Source organism: Aulostomus chinensis, chromosome 17, assembly GCF_037954235.1.
Source record: "Aulostomus chinensis isolate RoL2024-O1b breed Wild chromosome 17, RoL_Achi_v1.0, whole genome shotgun sequence".
Classification (NCBI taxonomy): domain Eukaryota; kingdom Metazoa; phylum Chordata; class Actinopteri; order Syngnathiformes; family Aulostomidae; genus Aulostomus; species Aulostomus chinensis.
Genome location: NC_141336.1, coordinates 26,233,208 through 26,252,725, shown reverse-complemented (window position 1 = coordinate 26,252,725; position 19,518 = coordinate 26,233,208). Strand labels below are relative to the sequence as shown.

The window sequence follows — 19,518 nt, the reverse complement described above, 5'->3', positions numbered from 1 at the left end:
CGGAATCATCACGCCCCTTATCACAACCAGAGTTCACCTCCTGCGGCAGCCTGAAATGGAAACACCCTGGTGGGCGGAGCATGCGTAAAGCAGATGCGGGGGTGGTCGGAATGTCAGTGAAGCTCCTTGTGATGCGTTCAGCGGCATGAAACCCAAATCCACTCATTGAATCACATATACAGAGCAAGCCCCGCCCACATCAGCAGTGAATTGTTTTTGTTTTGCAGTTTGTGCGTTAGCAGGAATATCAGAGACCTGAATACTTTTACACCAGTATGATGTAGTACTGCTCCTGTAATCCAAACAAATACTTTCATGCGTAGTAGTCGGTGGAGGATGCGGTTCTTGTTTTGGTTCTGATGTGTCACTTCTACCTCCTCTCTCTCTGCTCAGCTGGGACCACATACATCTTCGGTAAAGGAGGAGGCCTCATCACATTCAAGTGGCCGGCCAATGAGAGGCCGAGCACCAGGACTGACAGGCTGACCGTCGGCTTCAGCACCTCCCTGAAGGATGGCATCCTGGTCCGGATCGACAGCGCTCCTGGTCTCGGGGACTACCTCATGCTGCACATAGTAAGCTGTGACACACACGCCGCTGTCAGGTGGGTTGTTAGTCTCAGTGGCGAGTGATTGAGAGCCTCAGGGGACACTTGGTGAGGAAGAGGAAGATGAAGCAGAAAAAGAGCGTCACATACTCTTGATTGGTAGCGTCATTTCCACTACAGCTGTACGTCTAAATCTGACAGTGGGAGCAGGTCCTTCCTGTGGTTGGTTGGCTTCTCTGACGACATAAGGCTTGATTTTTACATGCTAAATGTCTGACACAGTTTATTTGTGTTATTCCATTCGCTTGCTGATGTTGCTGCACCGTCACTTGGAGGATGCAGAGACTGAACATGTTTGTTGGTGTCCTGCCTCCGGTTCAGAACCCTGAAAACCAGTGGCATCTCCACTGTCACACCTGTCAGCTCACATCAATAACTGTCTCACAAAGGACCCACATGACCATTAAAGGAGTGATTTCATTAACACTGAGCAAGCATGTTGGATGAAACATAATTAGTGCACCTCGTAGACGTGCAGTCACCAGTACGTCACAAAATAAGAATCTCTGCTGCCCTCTGCTGGACAAAACCAAGGCACAGATAGATATTCACCTTTTCTTTTGTGTCCTCACTTGATTTCACGGTGGGTTGGAAAATGAATCTCCCAAAATCTTCAGTTATGGAATACCAAAGGTTAGTTAATAATCAATAAACACATTTGGTAAATGAAGCGTTGGAAATACAAACTTTAGTGGAGGATCTTTTCAATTGGTGGCCCTGTGTTGTTTCTCCACAATGAGCCGTGGTTCTCTCTTTGCAGCAACAAGGTAAAATAGGAGTGACGTTCAACATCGGCACGGTGGACATCAGCGTGCAGGAGAGCAGCACCCCGGTGAATGATGGGAAATATCATGTGGTGCGTTTCACCAGGAACGGTGGAAACGCCACGCTGCAGGTGGACAACTGGTCCATCAACGAACACTTCCCCACAGGTACAACACCAGCACGCGTCTCAACAGTCGAGCAAAACGCACAAACATGTCGGCAGTCAATGATAAACAATATCAGTTATCAGTGAGGAGATCCTGCTGATTCAACGCTGACCTGATCTTAAAACTACAGGTCTGACGTAATGCAGAACAAGGTGGGGATACTTGGGACAAAAACAGAGCACAAACAGCTCATTTCATATAATTTCTCTTTGAAACACTAAAATGAAAAATGAGGACAAGATACCTAAGAAAGGCAAACTAACGTTTTCTTTTGTAAAGTTCACATGAAAAATGATCGAAAATGACATAAAAGCTTTTCTGTCAGAAGTATTCGTGCGTCTCAGTCACTCAGGCCTGCGAGCACTTAGCAAACAGCCATCAGGGTTCCCGTCGGTCAGACGAGATCAGAATCACAGTCGGAGTACTTAATTAATCCCGGGGGGAAATTCTGTTGTTCCAGTTATTAAGCTCTCGAAGTACTATGAAGTAAAGTATAAAGATACAAATTACAATAATTAGAAAGTGCAGACTTTAAGAAATGAGAATAAGAGATGGAGCGATGGAAACGTCCTATAGCGCCTAAGAATAGTTCATGAATGAGGCTCGTCCATTTTTGTAGTTCTGCAGCGTTACAGTTACGTGTCACATTTTGACTCATCCTTTGCAGCTGTCAGTCTGTTTCAGTTCACGGTTCGACCTGTTGGGTTACAGTACGTCAGCATCTGTCCTCTGTTTATGTGTTCAAAGTCCTTATTTGCTTTCTTGAACAGCGCAGAAATGGTTCACTGGAAAATATCCCTATTTGAAATGGAATATTAAAAAATTATTACTTTTTTTCATTTGAAACACGACTACAAAGGTCATTAAAAACTAAACTGAAAGGAAAATGGCAACTTTGTCACGTGAAACTCTAGACTAGCAGGTAGAGACTCTCCCCCCTTCAGACCTCCACCAGAGGGCAGACTGCAAGTTAGCCCAGCTGCAGTGAAGGCTAGTGAGCCTAGCTGCAGTGAAGGCCTGTGAGCCTAGCTGCAGTGAAGGCCAGTGAGCCCAGCTGCAGTTAAAGCTAGTGAGCCTAGCTGCAGTGAACGCCAGTGAGCCTAGCTGCAGTGAAGGCCAGTGAGCCTAGCTGCAGTGAAGGCCAGTGAGCCTAGCTGCAGTGAACGCCAGTGAGCCTAGCTGCAGTGAAGGCCAGTGAGCCTAGCTGCAGTGAACGCCAGTGAGCCTAGCTGCAGTGAAGGCCAGTGAGCCTAGCTGCAGTGAAGGCCAGTGAGCCTAGCTGCAGTGAAGGCTAGTGAGTCTAGCTGCAGTGAACGCCAGTGAGCCTAGCTGCAGTGAACGCCAGTGAGCCTAGCTGCAGTGAACGCCAGTGAGCCTAGCTGCAGTGAAGGCCAGTGAGCCTAGCTGCAGTGAACGCCAGTGAGCCTAGCTGCAGTGAAGGCCAGTGAGCCTAGCTGCAGTGAACGCCAGTGAGCCTAGCTGCAGTGAAGGCCAGTGAGCCTAGCTGCAGTGAACGCCAGTGAGCCTAGCTGCAGTGAAGGCCAGTGAGCCTAGCTGCAGTGAAGGCCAGTGAGCCTAGCTGCAGTGAAGGCCAGTGAGCCTAGCTACAGTGAACGCCAGTGAGCCTAGCTGCAGTGAACGCCAGTGAGCCTAGCTGCAGTGAACGCCAGTGAGCCTAGCTGCAGTGAACACCAGTGAGCGGAGAGGAGAGGAGAGAAGCTGGCGTGTTCCTGTAAAAATAATAAAGTTGATATCAAGCCGGGTCCAACTTTGCTCAGCTGCACACACTGGTGGTAGCTGTTTGTGACCATGAAATGTGACATGGATTCATGTTCTCCATTCAAGACAATACTCAGATGACGACCATCTCTACTGCAACTTAAACAAGATTAACATCAGCGTAATCTTCTGCTAAAATGATTTAAACATATTAAGTTTGGGACACAATGCTGATGATCAATAAATGTCTTATAAATGTCTTCTTAAACTTTAAAGGGAACAGTGACATTGAGCGCTATCAAATGGCCAATAAGAAAATTCCTTTCAAATACACCAGACCAGTAGAGGAGTGGCTGCAAGACAAAGGTAATTTCTGACATGTTTCTATGTTTATGTGTTCACTATACTGATATAAAAAACTAATCATCAATTCTATAATGTGAAGATGAAATGTATGTGCATGATCAGTATTTAAAACCTTAAGTGGAGCATTTTCAACCCTGATGATGCCAACATGGTCACCTTCACCGTGGCCAAAATGGTGCTTTCCAATTTCTACTAAACTACTGTAAATGTAGCACTGTCTCGAACATTCATGTGCATGCAGTGAAAGTACAATGTGAACATCCACATCTAAATAGCGAACTAAATAACAATCGAAATGATAAATATGGAAATAATTCCCCATATAATTGAAAATAAGGAGTTATGATGTTGCGAAGAAACATCCGTGTGGAAGTTCTTCAGTGTTCTCACACGTACTGAGCACATGTTGAGGGTTCCATGTTTGAACTGTGAAGAGCAGCAGCCAGTGCAACAAGCTGAATTTCAAAGGTTCCTTTTCAGTAATACTTTACTTAAAACATCCGTTTCACCATTCCAGTCCTCACTAGCAGGAGTCTTGAGCTCACAGAAAGGTTTTCCCTCCTGCATTACTTCTTTGAATGCAGGAAGAACCAGCTACGTATATTTAGCACAAAGCTAATGGAGGCTGACGGCTAACAGCAGCTAAACTGTCCAGAAACCTCCGTTCACAAACTCTCCAGGTCATCTGGTGTAATCCAGGTCTCCTTAATCCAGACGGAGGATCCGCTCATCATCCAGTATTGATTGAGATCAAAACTCGCTGAACTGAACAGCTTCAAGCTCTGGGTTTGTTGAACTGGCTGCCTCGTTCTTGTAAATGCAGCTAAAACAGTTCAAAATGAAGTTCTTTGCTTGTTGGAAATATCTCACATCTGAATGTTTCCTCCAGGACGGCAGCTAACAATTTTCAACACTCAAGCAACTGTTGCAATTGGTGGTAGCGATCGCGGAAGGCCGTTTCAGGGTCAACTGTCCGGCCTTTATTACAATGGCCTCAAGGTGTTGAACATGGCTGCCGAGGCCAACCCCAACATCAAGATTAACGGGAGCGTGAGGTTGGTGGGGGATGTCCCCAGCGTGGCCGGCTCAGCCAGGACCACGGCCATGCCTTCAGACATGTCCACTACCTTCATTGAGACGACCACCATGATGTCCACCACCACAACACGGAAACACAGATCCACATCAACTGTTCAGGTCTGAATAACTTCACAAGTCAAAGAAAAGCATGTGTACAAATGTCGTATGTAAGTCAGAACCCTGCAGGATGCATGTGAAGCAGTGGCCAATCACTGCTGCAGGCCGTAACCACTTCTGTCCATTCAGCATGCTAACGGTGGTGTGTCATCTGTTTCTAAATGCTTTTAGATGAAAAAACTCACCGTCAATGTGAAAGAAAAACCCAGTGTTATATTTGTCACTCTACTAAAAAAGAATTCAAAAGATGATGGTTACATATTCAGAAACAACAGTAATCTATCAGGTCTCATCTACACGCTTCTACCGGGTCAATGTGGATGAAAGATTGATATGAGAAACAAACCCAACGTGTTTGCGAAAGGTTCACGGAAATGATTTTGACCTACGGAGGAAAACGACTTCTCTGATTCGTCCTCTCACTGAACTGGCTGTTGGTGCTGCGTCTATCCGTCTATCAATGATTGATTGGCCCGGTTCATACTCATAATACCTTGATCAGATGTTTTTAATAAAAAAAGGTAAAAGAGAATTATTTCAGACTTCCCTACTCAGGGGCAACCTGCACCACTTTTAAGCAAATGAGAACTTTTCTCGTCACTCTAATAATACTTTCCCAAGATGTGAGCTAACCCTTACGATCATAAATCACAATTAAACCCTCCAGAAACATGTCCTCCCTTTGTCTTTGTATGATCAGACCCTTATTCAGTTAGGCGCTCAAAACACTTCCATTGAGTTTTCGTGCTAAACGTCTTATTTATTCTCTGTGTTCTCGTCTTGCCGCGCCTGATGACCGACCTCTGCTCCCCAAGCATTCGACAGATGACATCGTGTCATCTGCGGAGTGTTCCAGTGACGACGAAGACCTGGAGGAGTGTGAAACTACTCAAGCAGGTGGGCTAGATTAGTTTGCATTTGCTTGCTTTCTTTGTGCTTTCACTCATCTGCACCAGAGTGGATCCCAGTATCCTCAAAGCATCGCACCCCCATGGTTCAACTAAGTGTAACTTGAATTTCAAATTGAGGATGAGAATCCAGAATGTGGCTGCAGTAACAGAGAGGGCCATGAGTGTCATGAGCTACACTTGCACATGGGGTCATCAAAGTGGTTAACATGGTCGCCTGGATAACATACAAATTTTGTCTGCTGCCAGGAAAAATAAGAGTTAATACACGTCACCACTAATGTGCAAAATTTGTATGAAGGTGAACCGTCATGAACCACTGATGCTGCCATTCACTGCTCTCCTCATTCTCATTGTGCTTTTGATTTTAAGTGATGTTTTTTTCCCTTTTTGTTGTCATTTGTGCTTTTTCATATTTAGATGCTTGCGTTGTTGGTACATGTAATAGAGAACAGGTATCATTGAATTTCTGTGTATAGGTTTTTCCTTTTTTTGGGTCATACTTTTGCTTCTAGTCGTACTTTTTATTCTGTCTTTTTTGTACCTAAATATGAAAAAAAAAGTCTAAAAAGATAAAGCATTGTTCTGACTTAGAAAATCAGTTTGAAAGAATTTGGGAATTTCCATATTTTAGCATTGATATGCAGCTACCTTGTCATTTACACACAGAACAGATTTTTTTTCCCCCAAGGGATCCTCTTTTAGTAAGTTTACAAGGATTTGAAAAATGCAAAATATAACCAACAAGCCCTCAAATAGTACTGTTTGGTGTAAATGACGTCCAGTATTTCCGATGTACCATAAAAACCTACAATAAATCCACACACGTCTACACAGGTCCATCATTAGGAACACCGAGACACAACAAGCGCTGTGTATTACGATCAATCCTCCCATCATGAGAATTATTACCTGGACTTCGTAGTGCGGCGCACATCTCCAAGTCACTGGGTTTTCAGTTAAATGCCTGAAATGCAGTCTGTGGTTAACGCCATTATACTCAGACCTTCTGTTCAACAGAAACAAGTATGACAGTAAATACCTCTTTCTGGAATACTGAAGCATTAGAAGTGTTTAAAAATGGTGGTTGCTGCCAGGTGTGAGTACAGAGCAGGGGTCTCTGTCTAAGAATAGCTTGGGGCTGCTAATTTACCTACCGCTAAGAATAGGTGCAGTGGCCTTAGGACACCGGAAGCTAACCCTAACGCTGGAGCAGCTGAGTTGATTGGAGCTGCCATGTAATTGAATCACTCCGAGACTTTAGGCTCTGCTGAGATGTGGTTTGGGTTCATGAACCCTCCAGTAGCCTCTCGGGATACCTCGTTTCAGAGTTGCATTTAATCCAGGCGCACCATTTTACCTGCTTTTTACTTATGAAACAAAGTAAAAGCAGGTGCAAGCGACGGTTACTAGTGCTTGTTTACGATGTTCTTAATTCAGGAGGTCTGAGTGTGTCATGTAGCAGCTACGGACAGTGGTTGGCTTCCTTATATTCATGGGCAGGTCTTGGGGACATGTCAGTTGTCCAGTCCTGTCACAAAAGGGCCACTTCAAGTATTCAATTAAGTAAAAGTCCCCCTCAGATAATAAATACACACATATTGATAAGCTGAATAGCATAGAATGAGCACATGAGATAACGTTAGCTTAGAACACTGAAAGAGCCCCAGAGATAACGTTAGCTTAGAACTAAGAAAAATACCCCAAGCTAACGTGAATAATCTTGATGAACTAAAACTGTACATCTCATCAACTTTTGCTCACCATTTAGCTGATTTACTGATTCAATCTTCCAAAATCACATCAACAATCCCGTTGGAACCATGGAGATAACTCACTTCCTTTTGGACTACAAACATTCTTCACCCTTAACGACACCAGATATTTAGGCATATAAAACTTCCAGAGGTCATTCCCAAATTTTTTCAAGATTATAGAAGAGCTCATGGTGTAAATGGGTCTCGAGCTGTGCTGTGTATTCTGAGATTTGTGGGGATTTGTGAAGAAAGACAAAGAAAGGGCCCCGGTCATCCAGTCATGTGTTTACACAGAAATTCACACCATTCTAACCCTGACATTACTTTGACGTTGACAGTGGCATGCTCTGTTGATTTGAAATTTCTTTCCTTGTCTTCTTTTGGGAGTCAATTCTATTTCCATCTTCATTTTATCTTTTCTGGAGTTTGTGATTGAGCCATTGTTTCTGTCTGTCCAACAACCACCCAAAAACACATTCTTGTAATTTTGGCCTCGTCACGTGTGGCATGATATTCTGCTGCGTGTTCATCGTTTCCATGTATATTCCAGGGCTTTTGTACCATGCTGCTTTTAATGAAGACATCCCTGTTTTTCTAAGAGAAAAAAAGGCAACAAATATTTTTCTGCCACCAGCATTTGTGTCCTGATTATGGAAAATTCTGTTTTTAATAATAAAGGATAGTTTTGTATTAATTAGAAACAGCAAACAATCTTATGGTGCCCTGAGAACTTATTACTACTATTACACCTTTTTGAAGATGGCATTAAAATATTTTTTGCCAAAAAAGTGTGTATTTTCCATTTTAATTTCCTCTTAGGTAATCACTTCTAATCATTGTCTTCAGGATGACCTTTGTTAATTTCTTGCATGTTTTTAGGCGTGTCCTATGTGTTGACCATCGCACTGCATTTAGACAAACTGATTTGTCTGCGTTCACTCTTTAGTTTGAAACCATGTTTGCGGTCGCAGCGACATCAAATGTCTTTGATTTGTGTGATTGTGTTGTTTGTCTGGAAAGCTTGTCAAGTGATACTGTTCTCTGTTGTGCATCTGTTGTGTCCTCCGTTCAATCACAATTCATTTCATAAGATGGCAATTAAATCAAGAGGGTTGTTTAATTTTTAATTCTGGTTACTCGTATAAAAATAGAAAAGATACAAAAACTCTGGTTGGTACTGCAAGCAGTACAGATGAACTTGATCGTTACGTGCAACCTTTGTATACAAACTATAATACTTGAACATATTCAGTTGATACGTAATCCTACAACTTAAACAACTGAACATCCATGACACAGCAGCAGGAGCCAGTGTGACTGCGCACTACCTCGCTTCCTCATACGGACACCTGGGGTCACTCATTCCTCATGGAAAACTCCTTCTTCCACTTATTTTGATTCGGTATTTGCCTCAACACCACTGAGAAGATTGAACTTCTACTGTTGACCGCTTGCTCAGTAAAACAAGCTAACAGACGGTGAGTAAGTTAAACGACGGGCATCGGCTACATCTGCAACATCTCAGGTGTTCCAGCCTGATATTCCATGTTTAGGTGTAATCGCTAGACGTTTCCGGGTCTACGTCCGACACCACATTACAGACACCTGACATCCGTATGTGGAGACGAGGGGTAAAATTCTCGTGGCACATCTCAAATCATCGGTACTGCACCATGAGCAGAGAATTCTGCAAAGCTAAGAACATTTGTAACACACATCGTTCCCCAAAATGAGGAAAAATGAAGTAGTGAATTATTCTGTTGCCTCTTGTAGTCTTCAAAGTGAAGTCCTAGAAGTCATGTTTCAATCAAGAGATACCTTATCAATATCTAAAAAAGTGCAAATATTTCATGAAAACATTGTCATGTCCAGTCGTCTCTCTGGAGTCCAAGTCTCAAGTCATGCAAGTCGACTCGAGTCTTTTTTTAATGTGAGGAAGAAAGTCCTCGAATTTCCGACTCGAAACTTGAGACGGACTACGTGCCATCTTATGGAATTCCATATGTGCAGTCCACATGGTTTGTGTGGGCTGCATTAGACTGAATATTGACTCATATGTCAAAAGACACTACGGGGTTAAAGCTGGTATCCATCATATGTCTCAGCTAATCATTGAGAACTTCAAACAGACCAACCAAAGCTGTGGTTTGACCCAGTTTCTGATGTTCCGCTCCATGTTTGAGCCGGTCTGCCAGACTCTTGGGTTTAGGCCTCATGGTGCGTTTGTGGGACCAGTGGCTCAGAAACAGTTGCAGAAGCACGTGTTGGTGACAGGAAGCTGGGCTCAAGTGTTAGTGATGGTTCCTACATCAGCAACGCTCTTCAGGGGGAAGATTTATTCTTACTGGACGGATGGATGAAGGATGGAAGGTTGGATGATGGACGGATGGATGATGGAAGGATGGATGGATGGGTGATGGAAGGTTGGATGATGTATGGATGGATGATGGAAGGTTGGATGATGTATGGATGGATGATGGAAGGTTGGATGGATGGAAGGTTGGATGATGGATGGATAGATGATGGAAGGTTGGATGGATGGAAGGTTGGATGATGGATGGATGGATGGATGATGGATGGATGGTGCAAGGTTGGATGGTGGGTGGATGGAAGGTTGGATGATGGATGATGGAAGGATGGATGGATGGAAGGTTGGATGGATGATGGAAGGTTGGATGGATGATGGAAGGTTTGATGATGGATGGATGGATGGAGGTTTGGATGATGGATGGAAGGTTGGATGATTGTTGGATTGATGGATGGATGATGGAAGGATGGATGGATGGAAGGTTGGATGATGGATGGATGGATGGAGGTTTGGATGATGGATGGAAGGTTGGATGATTGTTGGATTGATGGATGGATGATGGAAGGATGGATGGATGGAAGGTTGGATGAATGATGGAAGGTTTGATGATGGATGGATGGAAGGTTGAATGATGGAAGGATGGATGGATGGAAGGTTGGATGATGGATGGATGGAAGGTTGGATGATGGAAGGATGGATGGATGGAAGGTTGGATGATGGATGGAAGGTTGGATGATTGTTGGATGATGGAAGGATGGATGGATGGAAGGTTGGATGATTGTTGGATGATGGATGGATGGATGGATGGAAGGTTGGATGATTGTTGGATGATGGAAGGATGGATGGATGGAAGGATGGATGGATGGATGGAAGGTTGGATGATTGTTGGATGATGGAAGGATGGATGGATGGAAGGTTGGATGATTGTTGGATGATGGATGGATGGATGGATAGAAGGTTGGATGATGGATGGATGGATGTCAGAAGTTGGAGGTTTCTACTACTTTGTGGACCTGGGGCTTGGGACTGACGTGGGACTCTGTAGGCCAGAACCAGACTCTTGAGCTGAGTTGCTGGGAGGAGGGTGAGAGAGCAGATTTCTGGCCCCGGAACCTGAGCCTCTCCTTTAGTGAGGAATGGCTATTCCTGGCGCTGACGGCTGGTGGTCCATGATGATTCAGGTTCTGTTTCGAGTTTGAGAAGGAACCCTGGAGAATTCTGGGCCAAGGTGGAGTGGTCTGAGAGGAGGAGTAGCTCCGTCTTCTGAGGGGACGCATCAGATTAGATTTATTAGCTAATATTTATTGTCAGATTAGGATGATTAAGATTTCTTATGAATATTTTTTACATATTTACCATCTTTTAAATATCCACCCATTTGTTTCCATGGCGAGGATGGCGATAATCTCTCACGCCACTGCTGTCGTACTGTGACAGAGCCTGATTGGACGCGTGGCCACAACCTGCATATAAACGTGGATATCAGCTTTTAACTTGTCGTTTGACTGTCATGAATCCAGAACCGCTGCATTTCACATATAGAACATGACGCAGTATTGTTAGGAGATGTTTTATGTTTGTTCCTTTTCCTCCCTGCTATTAGTTCAACTTGACCTGCATCCCAATCGCCTACGACAGTAACTAAGGTGGGGGTGGGGGGTCATTGGGGAGTTGACACTTGATTGACATTTCTTGGCCAGTAGAAAGGGTTCTGTTTCCTTTTGTAAGGGGTTGGGACGCAGCGTCTTTCACCTGTTTTGGTCAGTCTAACCCGCCCCCAGTTTTCTGTGTTGTTTCTTTTCTACTTTCCCTAAATGCAACTTACTTTAAGCATGCATCAACATCCTGCAGTACAACTAAACCAAACCAGTAATAATAATATTAATAGTAATAACCCCATTGTCAGCCAGTACCCGCCCAGACTGCACGGCCGGTCCATGTTTAAAGATGAACATGAGCGATAGGTTGAGAGAGGAGCCCGTCGCCCCCGTCGAGCGCCTCTCTCAACGGTGTCTGTTTTCTATTGTGTGCATCTGGTTGTAGTGTGTTGCAAAATTTTAAATGGCTTTGTTCTCTCATCTTAACATTTTCATTTGATAGCTTTAGCAGGGTCATATTTTTGTATTAATCCAATTAGTCAATGGTATTTTGGTTCTGATTATGGTTTTTGGCTTATTAATCATGTTTGGGTTTTTTTTCATGAATCGGAAAAAGCTCAAATCTCAGTGTGAATTTTTTCGTATAATTTGACCTTTTTGGATTTGGAACTACTTCAGTGACTAACTTGTGTGCCCAGCGCAGGCTTTCCTCACCACTACTGATATTTACAGTCAAAGAACTCTGAGGTGATTCGAGGATAAACTCAGCTGAAGCTGTCTTGAATGTGCCGAAGCCCACAAACCAGTGCGTGAAGCAGTTCCATAGCCACCTCTCACATAACTTCTATTTTTCAGATTTTTTTGAAAACTAGTTTGATAAAAACAAATTAATCTTTACTGAATAATATTTTTACTGTAAGAAAACAATGAATTGCATGACTAAGAAGTTGCAGTTTAGGGTTTGTCAGACCTGTCAGTGTTAGAGTTCTTCTGTTCTTTTCTGTAGATGGGCATGTATATGCTCATTGTTTGTATATCCCCATCCCTTCCTTACAGCCAAAAGCTCTAATGCCGCCCGACCGCTTCGTACTGCCTTTACATGGACATGGCAACTGACTTACACTGTCACCCTCATCACCCTCATCTCCTATGTAGTATGTTCATAGGTCCCGCCCCTTCTTCACCTGCTCCCTTGTCTTTAGACTTATTTAAAATATAAAGTGATCCATCCATTCTACACTAAAGAACAAATGGAAATTTAAGCAAAAACCCGAACATGAATAGGTTTTAGATACTATTGAAGTCTATTGAAATGGAAAAAATAAAATAAAAATGTAGATACACATTGTTTTGTAAAAACAAATTATTTACCAGGAAAAAACAAAACATAAAAAACAGAATTATGGTGTTTATTTTTTATGTTATGTGGTGTGGATGTGTGTGTTGTTGCCTCCCTGTACTGTCATGTTTAAGATAGAACACACTCTCCAATGGATATAACTGATTTTTTAATGGTACCAAGTGGCTATACAATACTGTTACTCTACTTTTCTTTTGTAAATTCTTTTCTTCCTGCCTAAATCATGCGGGCAATATGTTGATGTAAGTGACATGTTTTCATTCTCTTTGAATTGTTTCACTCATTGATGCAGTTTGTACAACCTGATCTTGACCTGGAAAGCTTCATTCTTGTGTGTGCAACACTAAAATCAGAGATGCTAATTAGCACGGCGGCGCCACATTCACGACAAAGAGCCCCGCTTCCACACGCGTGCGTTTAAGGGTCGTCGTATTCACCTTCTTCGTCCCTGCGTTCATGAGTGAGGCCGATTGAATAAAGCATATTAATACTCTATATGAAGAGAGAGTGCTTCATGCAGTACTTCTACTCTGACCACCGCAGAGCCAGAGCGCTGACACGTGCCTCCTACAACCTGCATCACTGAGCAACCTGCAGACATTGAAAGTGACTGAGTCTTTTATTGTTTGAACTAGAATAAAATGGCATTTGTTTGATCTACAGAGTGGCGTGCTTGTGAATGTGTGTGTTGGTGTTGGTGGTCATTTGTGAGTTGGAGCAGATTGGAGCATGCGCATCAACCCTCAGGATGCACATGTTTATGACCGTGGATTCTTTTCATGTCAATGGCAGTTTAAATGTTCACACCTTCAGAAGTTGCTTCAGGCGACGTGACTGGGATACATAAATCACCTGTTTTCTTGATCTATGTATCACTTCCAACTCTCCAAGACGGAGTTGAGCATTTGCCTCTGTTGTGTTCAGACCGAGTGAACGAACACAGATGAACACAATTAATCAACCCACAAATATCCCAAAAACAAAAGGGGGCGGCACGGAAACTCTGTCTCAGGTTTCTGTCGGCTTGGAGGAACCCGGGAGTGCGAGACGTGTCGGAAAACCAAACACCGGGTTCAAAATAGCGTCCGGAGATGCACACGACCGGCCGGATTGTGTCTGGATGATTTCATCCAACAATTATGCTGCAATGTCACTGCAGCAAACGCATCAGATGAAGTTGAATGACAGCAGGAAGCTGATAAAGGAGGCCAGCAGGCTGCTCAAGCTTGTTTTCTGAGGGTTGAATCAGGCTGCAAGTTTGATGCTCCACGTATTGAACTGTGAGTACGAGAAGCTGCAAAATCACAGAATTCTCTTCGCTTTTGTTTGCGTCACCAGCAAACGTTGGTATCCGCTCGTTTCTTGACGGCGACTCTCTGTTCGTCCAAAGCAAAAGAAAAGACGTCACTTCGCCTTTGCACGCTGGTCTCCTCACGCTGCAGCCCTGTCTGAGCTCCACGCTTGGAATGTTGTCAGCAGTGTTCACGCGGACAGAGCCTGTGAGCAGACCTAACCATCGTCATAGCAACTAATTCCAGCAGCTTCTTCCATCGTAACTGGTTGATGTTTAACACAGAAATAACAAAGCTTTAGTTTAACCAGTTCACTCACCATCGAACACCAGGACAGTGCCGGCACCTGAGGGGGGCAGTGAGAACGTTCCATGTTCATAAGACATGCTGAGAGGGAAAGGTTCCCTCCCAGCCCCCGGTTAGAACCCATGAGTAGTGTAGGAACCGAGGACCTGGTCCTTCGTGAATCTCATCGCATCTTTCTCGCGGGCCAGTACCCTACAGGTGAGCTCTCATGTGACTTTGCTCTGCCATTGACATCATTCAGCTCAGCTGAAGTTGTGACTGAACAACTGTGTTTCTTGGTGACAGAGCTGCTCTGAAGTCTAAAGGCTTTTAGCCGTAAAGGAGGAGCGAACAGGCCAAAGATGAAAGAGGAGCGTCATGACAACGGGATGCCTGACACTGAGATATCAGCAATCAGAGATGATGCACTCTAGGATTGTGGGTAGTGGAGTAATTCTCTGTGAGACCCCGAATAAAACCTGTTTTTAGAGCTTTTATCCTGTGGACTGGAGTCTTCTACAGGAGCAGAAACCATCAAGCTGTTAGCTGGTGGCGGCTCAACCTCACAGGGTTATGATGTCACAGCTGATCACCAAATCCTGGATGGAGAGTATGAACAGGATCCAGAACCTCACCGCCGAGTTCTGTATACATTACACCAGTAGTGATACTACAACACATCTGGAACATCCCAGAACGGCTGGTACTGTTAACAATATTCAAACCAGCAAATACTTTTATTGGTTCTTTCTTCTAATATTTGTTTTCCAGCAAAGTTTCAAATAGTCGACTCTGCAGCGTCAGCTAACGTCCTCACGCCAACCAAAATGTTAAAGGTGTGAGATTAGCTTCATATTAGCTTAAATGTTGATTAAGACACAAAACATCTTTTAACTGAACAGAAGATTTTCAGAACAGTGGAGCGTAGGAGCTTCCTCCGTCTCAGGTCTCTCCCAGACCAACGCCTCTCTGTGGTTCTGAGAGTCGTTCCTCCTCCAGAACAACTCTGCATCAAGGGAATATTTGTTGAGCAACAACTCAAATTTTCAGAGACATAAGAAGGAGAGGTTCTAGGTGACTGGAGCGCCAGAGAGAACCGTTACTTCCAGAGGATGACAGCCAGTTATCTTGATTGGCATGTGATTGGAATTTTCCACAAACTTTGCTTGTGTTTCCTTCATATCACACAAAAAGAGCTTGAACTGCTGCATTGCCTTTGGATTCTTTCCACGCAGCACTCACTTTTTTGCTGTCACTCTGAAAACTTTATCGAACGATAGCGAGAGCGCCACCTCGCTGACCTCTCTGGCTCATTCATCCACCTACTAAGCCTTTTCAGAATCAGATGATGTAGAAATCTTAGTTTGGGCTACTTTAGTTGAAGCAGGCTTGCATTGATATGCCAAGTTTATTTTCATAGATTTTGGTCAATGTGGTAACTTCACCCGAAAAGTTGCTAACTCCAGGTCGTCTGGTGTAATCCAGGTCTTCTAATCCAGATGTATGATCAGTAATCCACAAACACTTTGACTGGAGATTAAAACCAGCTAGAACAGTTCTGGATTGGGGAAGCTGAGCTGGTCGCGCTCGGTGCTTCCGTCAACAGTTAAGGAGACGTGGATTTAAGCAGACGACGACCTGGAGAGTTTGGAACAGACAGTTGAGCTGCTGTTAGCCGTCAGCCTCCATTAGCTTCAAGCTAAAAATACATGGCCGGCTCTTCCTGAATTCAAAGTGATGGAGGAGGGAAAAAAACATCTTACCAACCTACTGACCTATTAGTCAGTACTTCGAAGGTAAAATAAACTTTTTGGGTGAAGCATAACTTGAAGTCCATATTTCTACAGAAACGTTCATTTCATAAATCTAATTCAACTCCATGTCTGTCTCCAACCCCAGGAGCTGAATTAGTCAACCCAATACTTGAGGATCCATTAGTGCACCCCTCTCTAGCTCCTCGTGCACCCTCCATTCCCACTCCCTCAACCCACCACCCACTCCTCACCATTATTGAGACCGCCAAAGAGTCCCTGTCCGAGGCCACTGAGGCGGGGGTACCTTGCTTGTCGGACCGAGGCAGCGATGATTGTGATGATGATGGCTTGGTGATATCGGGGTATGGCTCTGGGGAAGCGTTCAAGTCTAACCTGCCCCCTACCGATGATGAAGATTTTTACTCGACCTTCTCCTTGGTAACAGATAAGACCTTGTCCACGACGGGCTTTGAAGGTGACTACAAAGCTCACACGCCCAAGACTTTTAGACATAACACACCTTCAGTCTCCAGACGCGGTAGGACTACTACTACCGCCGTACCACTAACCGCCGACCAGAGCCGCACCACCGCCACCTCTGCCTTCACCGCCACCCTCCACAATGCTCCCGCCAAACAGCCAGCTGGCAAAATGAATAACCGCGAGCTAAAACCCCAGCCAGACCTAGCGTTGCTTCCATTGCCCACATCCTTTGAGGTAGACAGCACCAAGCTGAGGGGCCCATTAATAACCTCCCCCATGTTCCGTAATATACCCACAGCACTCCCCACAGAGCCAGGCGTCAGGCGAGTTCCAGGGCCCTCGGAAGTGGTCCGGGAATCTAGCAGCACCACCGGGATGGTCATCGGAATAGTGGCAGCCGCTGCCCTGTGCATCCTCATCCTTCTTTATGCCATGTATAAGTACAGGAACAGGGATGAAGGCTCCTACCAGGTGGACGAGAGCAGGAACTACATCACCAACTCAGCTGTGCAGAGCAATGGCGCTGTCATGAAGGACAAACAGCAGAGCTTGAAAGGCAGCAACAAAAAACAGAAAAATAAGGATAAGGAGTATTATGTGTGACTGAGACTTGAGAGAGAAGGAAGAAGGAGAGAGAGAGAGAGAGAGAGAGAGAGAAAGCACTAAAAGAACATTTTACTTTCCTTTCGAGGAGGTTTGACAAATGATGGTAAAACATGGAACTTGAATAATCCCATACTGTGCTGAGTAGTTGAACTGATGACATGTACTGTAATATAAAGCACACTTACTATTGTAAGCATCACAAGAAGGCTACATAGCAACTTTAGAGACCTTACTCTTCTATCTGGTCAGAGACGTTATCAGTATAGAAATATTTCCCAGCTACATCATTCTCCTAAGTGACTTTTAGAGCAATGTGATCCTTGACATTCAACAAAAAAACTTTTTTGTAAACTTACAAAAGGCTCATAATCTTGACCATTTTCAGCATGTAAGCAACATGTAGTGCTTATCAGAGGGGGTCAGGCACACAGGCGTCATACAAGTAAAAAAGGACTCTTGTTGTATCAGAATATGACAAAATTTGTATGGTTTATACATAATACAAGTGTGGTGTCTTACTTATTTTTGCTTTAAGCAAAAGAAAAAAGAGAAAATAACAACAAGAAAAGAAACTCTTTCTGTGTATAAAATGAGCAAATTGTCATGGACAGATGTTATTGGATCTGTTCGCTCTGGAATCTGATTCACTCCAATTCGTCTCATCGTCTGACAGACTGTGACTCCCTTTGTTCAAAGAAGTGGTGGTTCTCTTGGTAACGAGCAACTGATTGTAAACTGCATGCCATCCTAACTTTACAGTCAAGTCCAGTACAGTAAAAGTCCAGTATACAGTGTTCAACTTGGACCATGTTCTATTTAATGCCAAAACAGCTCTTCAGCATCAAATCTGAATTTAGCCCCTCCCCTCAAAAATGTTATTCGTGGAAAAAAGCGACCTCTGACAGAGGAGGTCTGTTATCGATGCACAGCCAGTGGTGGTCTGATCTTTTTGCAAAACTGTATGTTGGTTCATTGCCTATCGTTCTCTTTTTCTATGGAGGTGTCAGGAGAAACACAAATGCAGTACAACATTGTTAACAAATGTGTATACAGAAATAAATCAAATGGTGAAAGTGTGAATTCTATCTGCTGTCACAGTCAACTGTGTCAAAAAAAACAAGAAATTTGTTTACATATTTTATTACATGCTAGCTGTTGTACTTTGTAGGTAGGAAATTGTACATATACCATGACAGTTGTAATTTTTTAGTACCTCTATTGTACAGACTGAACATATGGATTATCAGCATATTTCATGACAAAATCTATTAATTGTTAATTTACATGGAGAAAAACTTACGTCAAGAATGTGGAGAATAATATTGATATTTCATAAGAAATAAAAATGTATTGTTAGCCTAGAGATCTAACCAGAGATGTTTCTAAAGTTGCATGAATATTTAACTACTTGCAGTTGTCAACAAATACAAGGTGCCCTTCCTTCTGTATCATGGCTTTCTTGTTCTGGGTTGCACAGGTGTCATTTATTTTTGAAAGAGAATAAAGTCGGGGTTATGACAAAGATAGACAGAGGCTATCATGGATGGGGGCTAGAAGAGCGCAAATGCTTTATTTTTCTTTTCCTTAAAAGTGGAACTGGGTCACTTCATTGTCTTGTCACCTTATCATGAGTTACTATCTTCTTTTTGACATTTTTCTGTCCATTTCTATCTTCATTATCTCTCTTAATTAATTGACTTTTTTTGAAATCCACATTTTTCTGTTTTAGTTACTTTCCAGTCTTTTTCAGTTTGATAACAAATAAAACAAATAAACTATCATATCTTTTTTTTTCTCTGAAATTGTACTGTAGTCCTTGAGTAGGTGGAGTCACTGTCTTCTGCTATTCTGCTTTAACCCTTTCCCTCTTTCCTTCTCTGCATGGAATCATCCTGACATAGTGAGAAAGAAAACATAAATCCAGAAACATCTGGTCACCAACTCTCCAGGTCGTTAGGTGTAATCCAGATCTTCTTAATCCAGCTGGATGATCAGGGATCCACTAACACTTGGATTGGAGATTAAAACTCACTAGAACACTTGTGGTTCGGTTCTACTGTGAATGGGCACATGAGGTTCAACTGTGCGTGCCACCCAGGCTCGATGCTCCTGGCAACAATCAAGGAGCCCTGCATCACACCAGACCAGCTGAGAGTTGATAAGCCGACGTTCAGCTGCTGTTAGCATCAGTCTCCGTTAGCTTCAAGCTAAATATACGTGGCTGGATCTTCCTGCATTCTGGAGTCACTAAGAAGGAAGAAAGAAGGAAGAAGGAAAACCATCTTAGTGAGCTGGAGAATCCTGTCAGTGAGAATAACTGTCATGAGGATACTGGACGATGTCACA

General features: G+C 43.5%; 1 protein-coding gene across 4 annotated transcripts in view; it reads left to right on the top strand.

The window, feature by feature from the left end:
* Positions 1–18,974, top strand: part of nrxn3a (neurexin 3a) — a 118,013-nt gene extending 99,039 nt beyond the window's left edge. The window contains exons 18-24 of one of the 4 annotated variants that reach the window (XR_015109899.1): positions 394–575; positions 1,368–1,539; positions 3,535–3,624; positions 4,514–4,821; positions 5,637–5,718; positions 12,449–12,994; positions 16,229–16,374. Coding sequence is in view for 3 of the 4 variants with exons in the window: in XM_086183500.1 (XP_086039626.1) it covers positions 394–575; positions 1,368–1,539; positions 3,535–3,624; positions 4,514–4,821; positions 5,637–5,718; positions 16,229–17,169 (1,775 nt within the window). In the remaining variant the exon portion in view is untranslated. The other 3 variants (XM_086183500.1, XM_086183501.1, XM_086183502.1) reach the window with 3 other exon arrangements.
* The last annotated feature ends 544 nt before the right edge of the window (positions 18,975–19,518 follow it).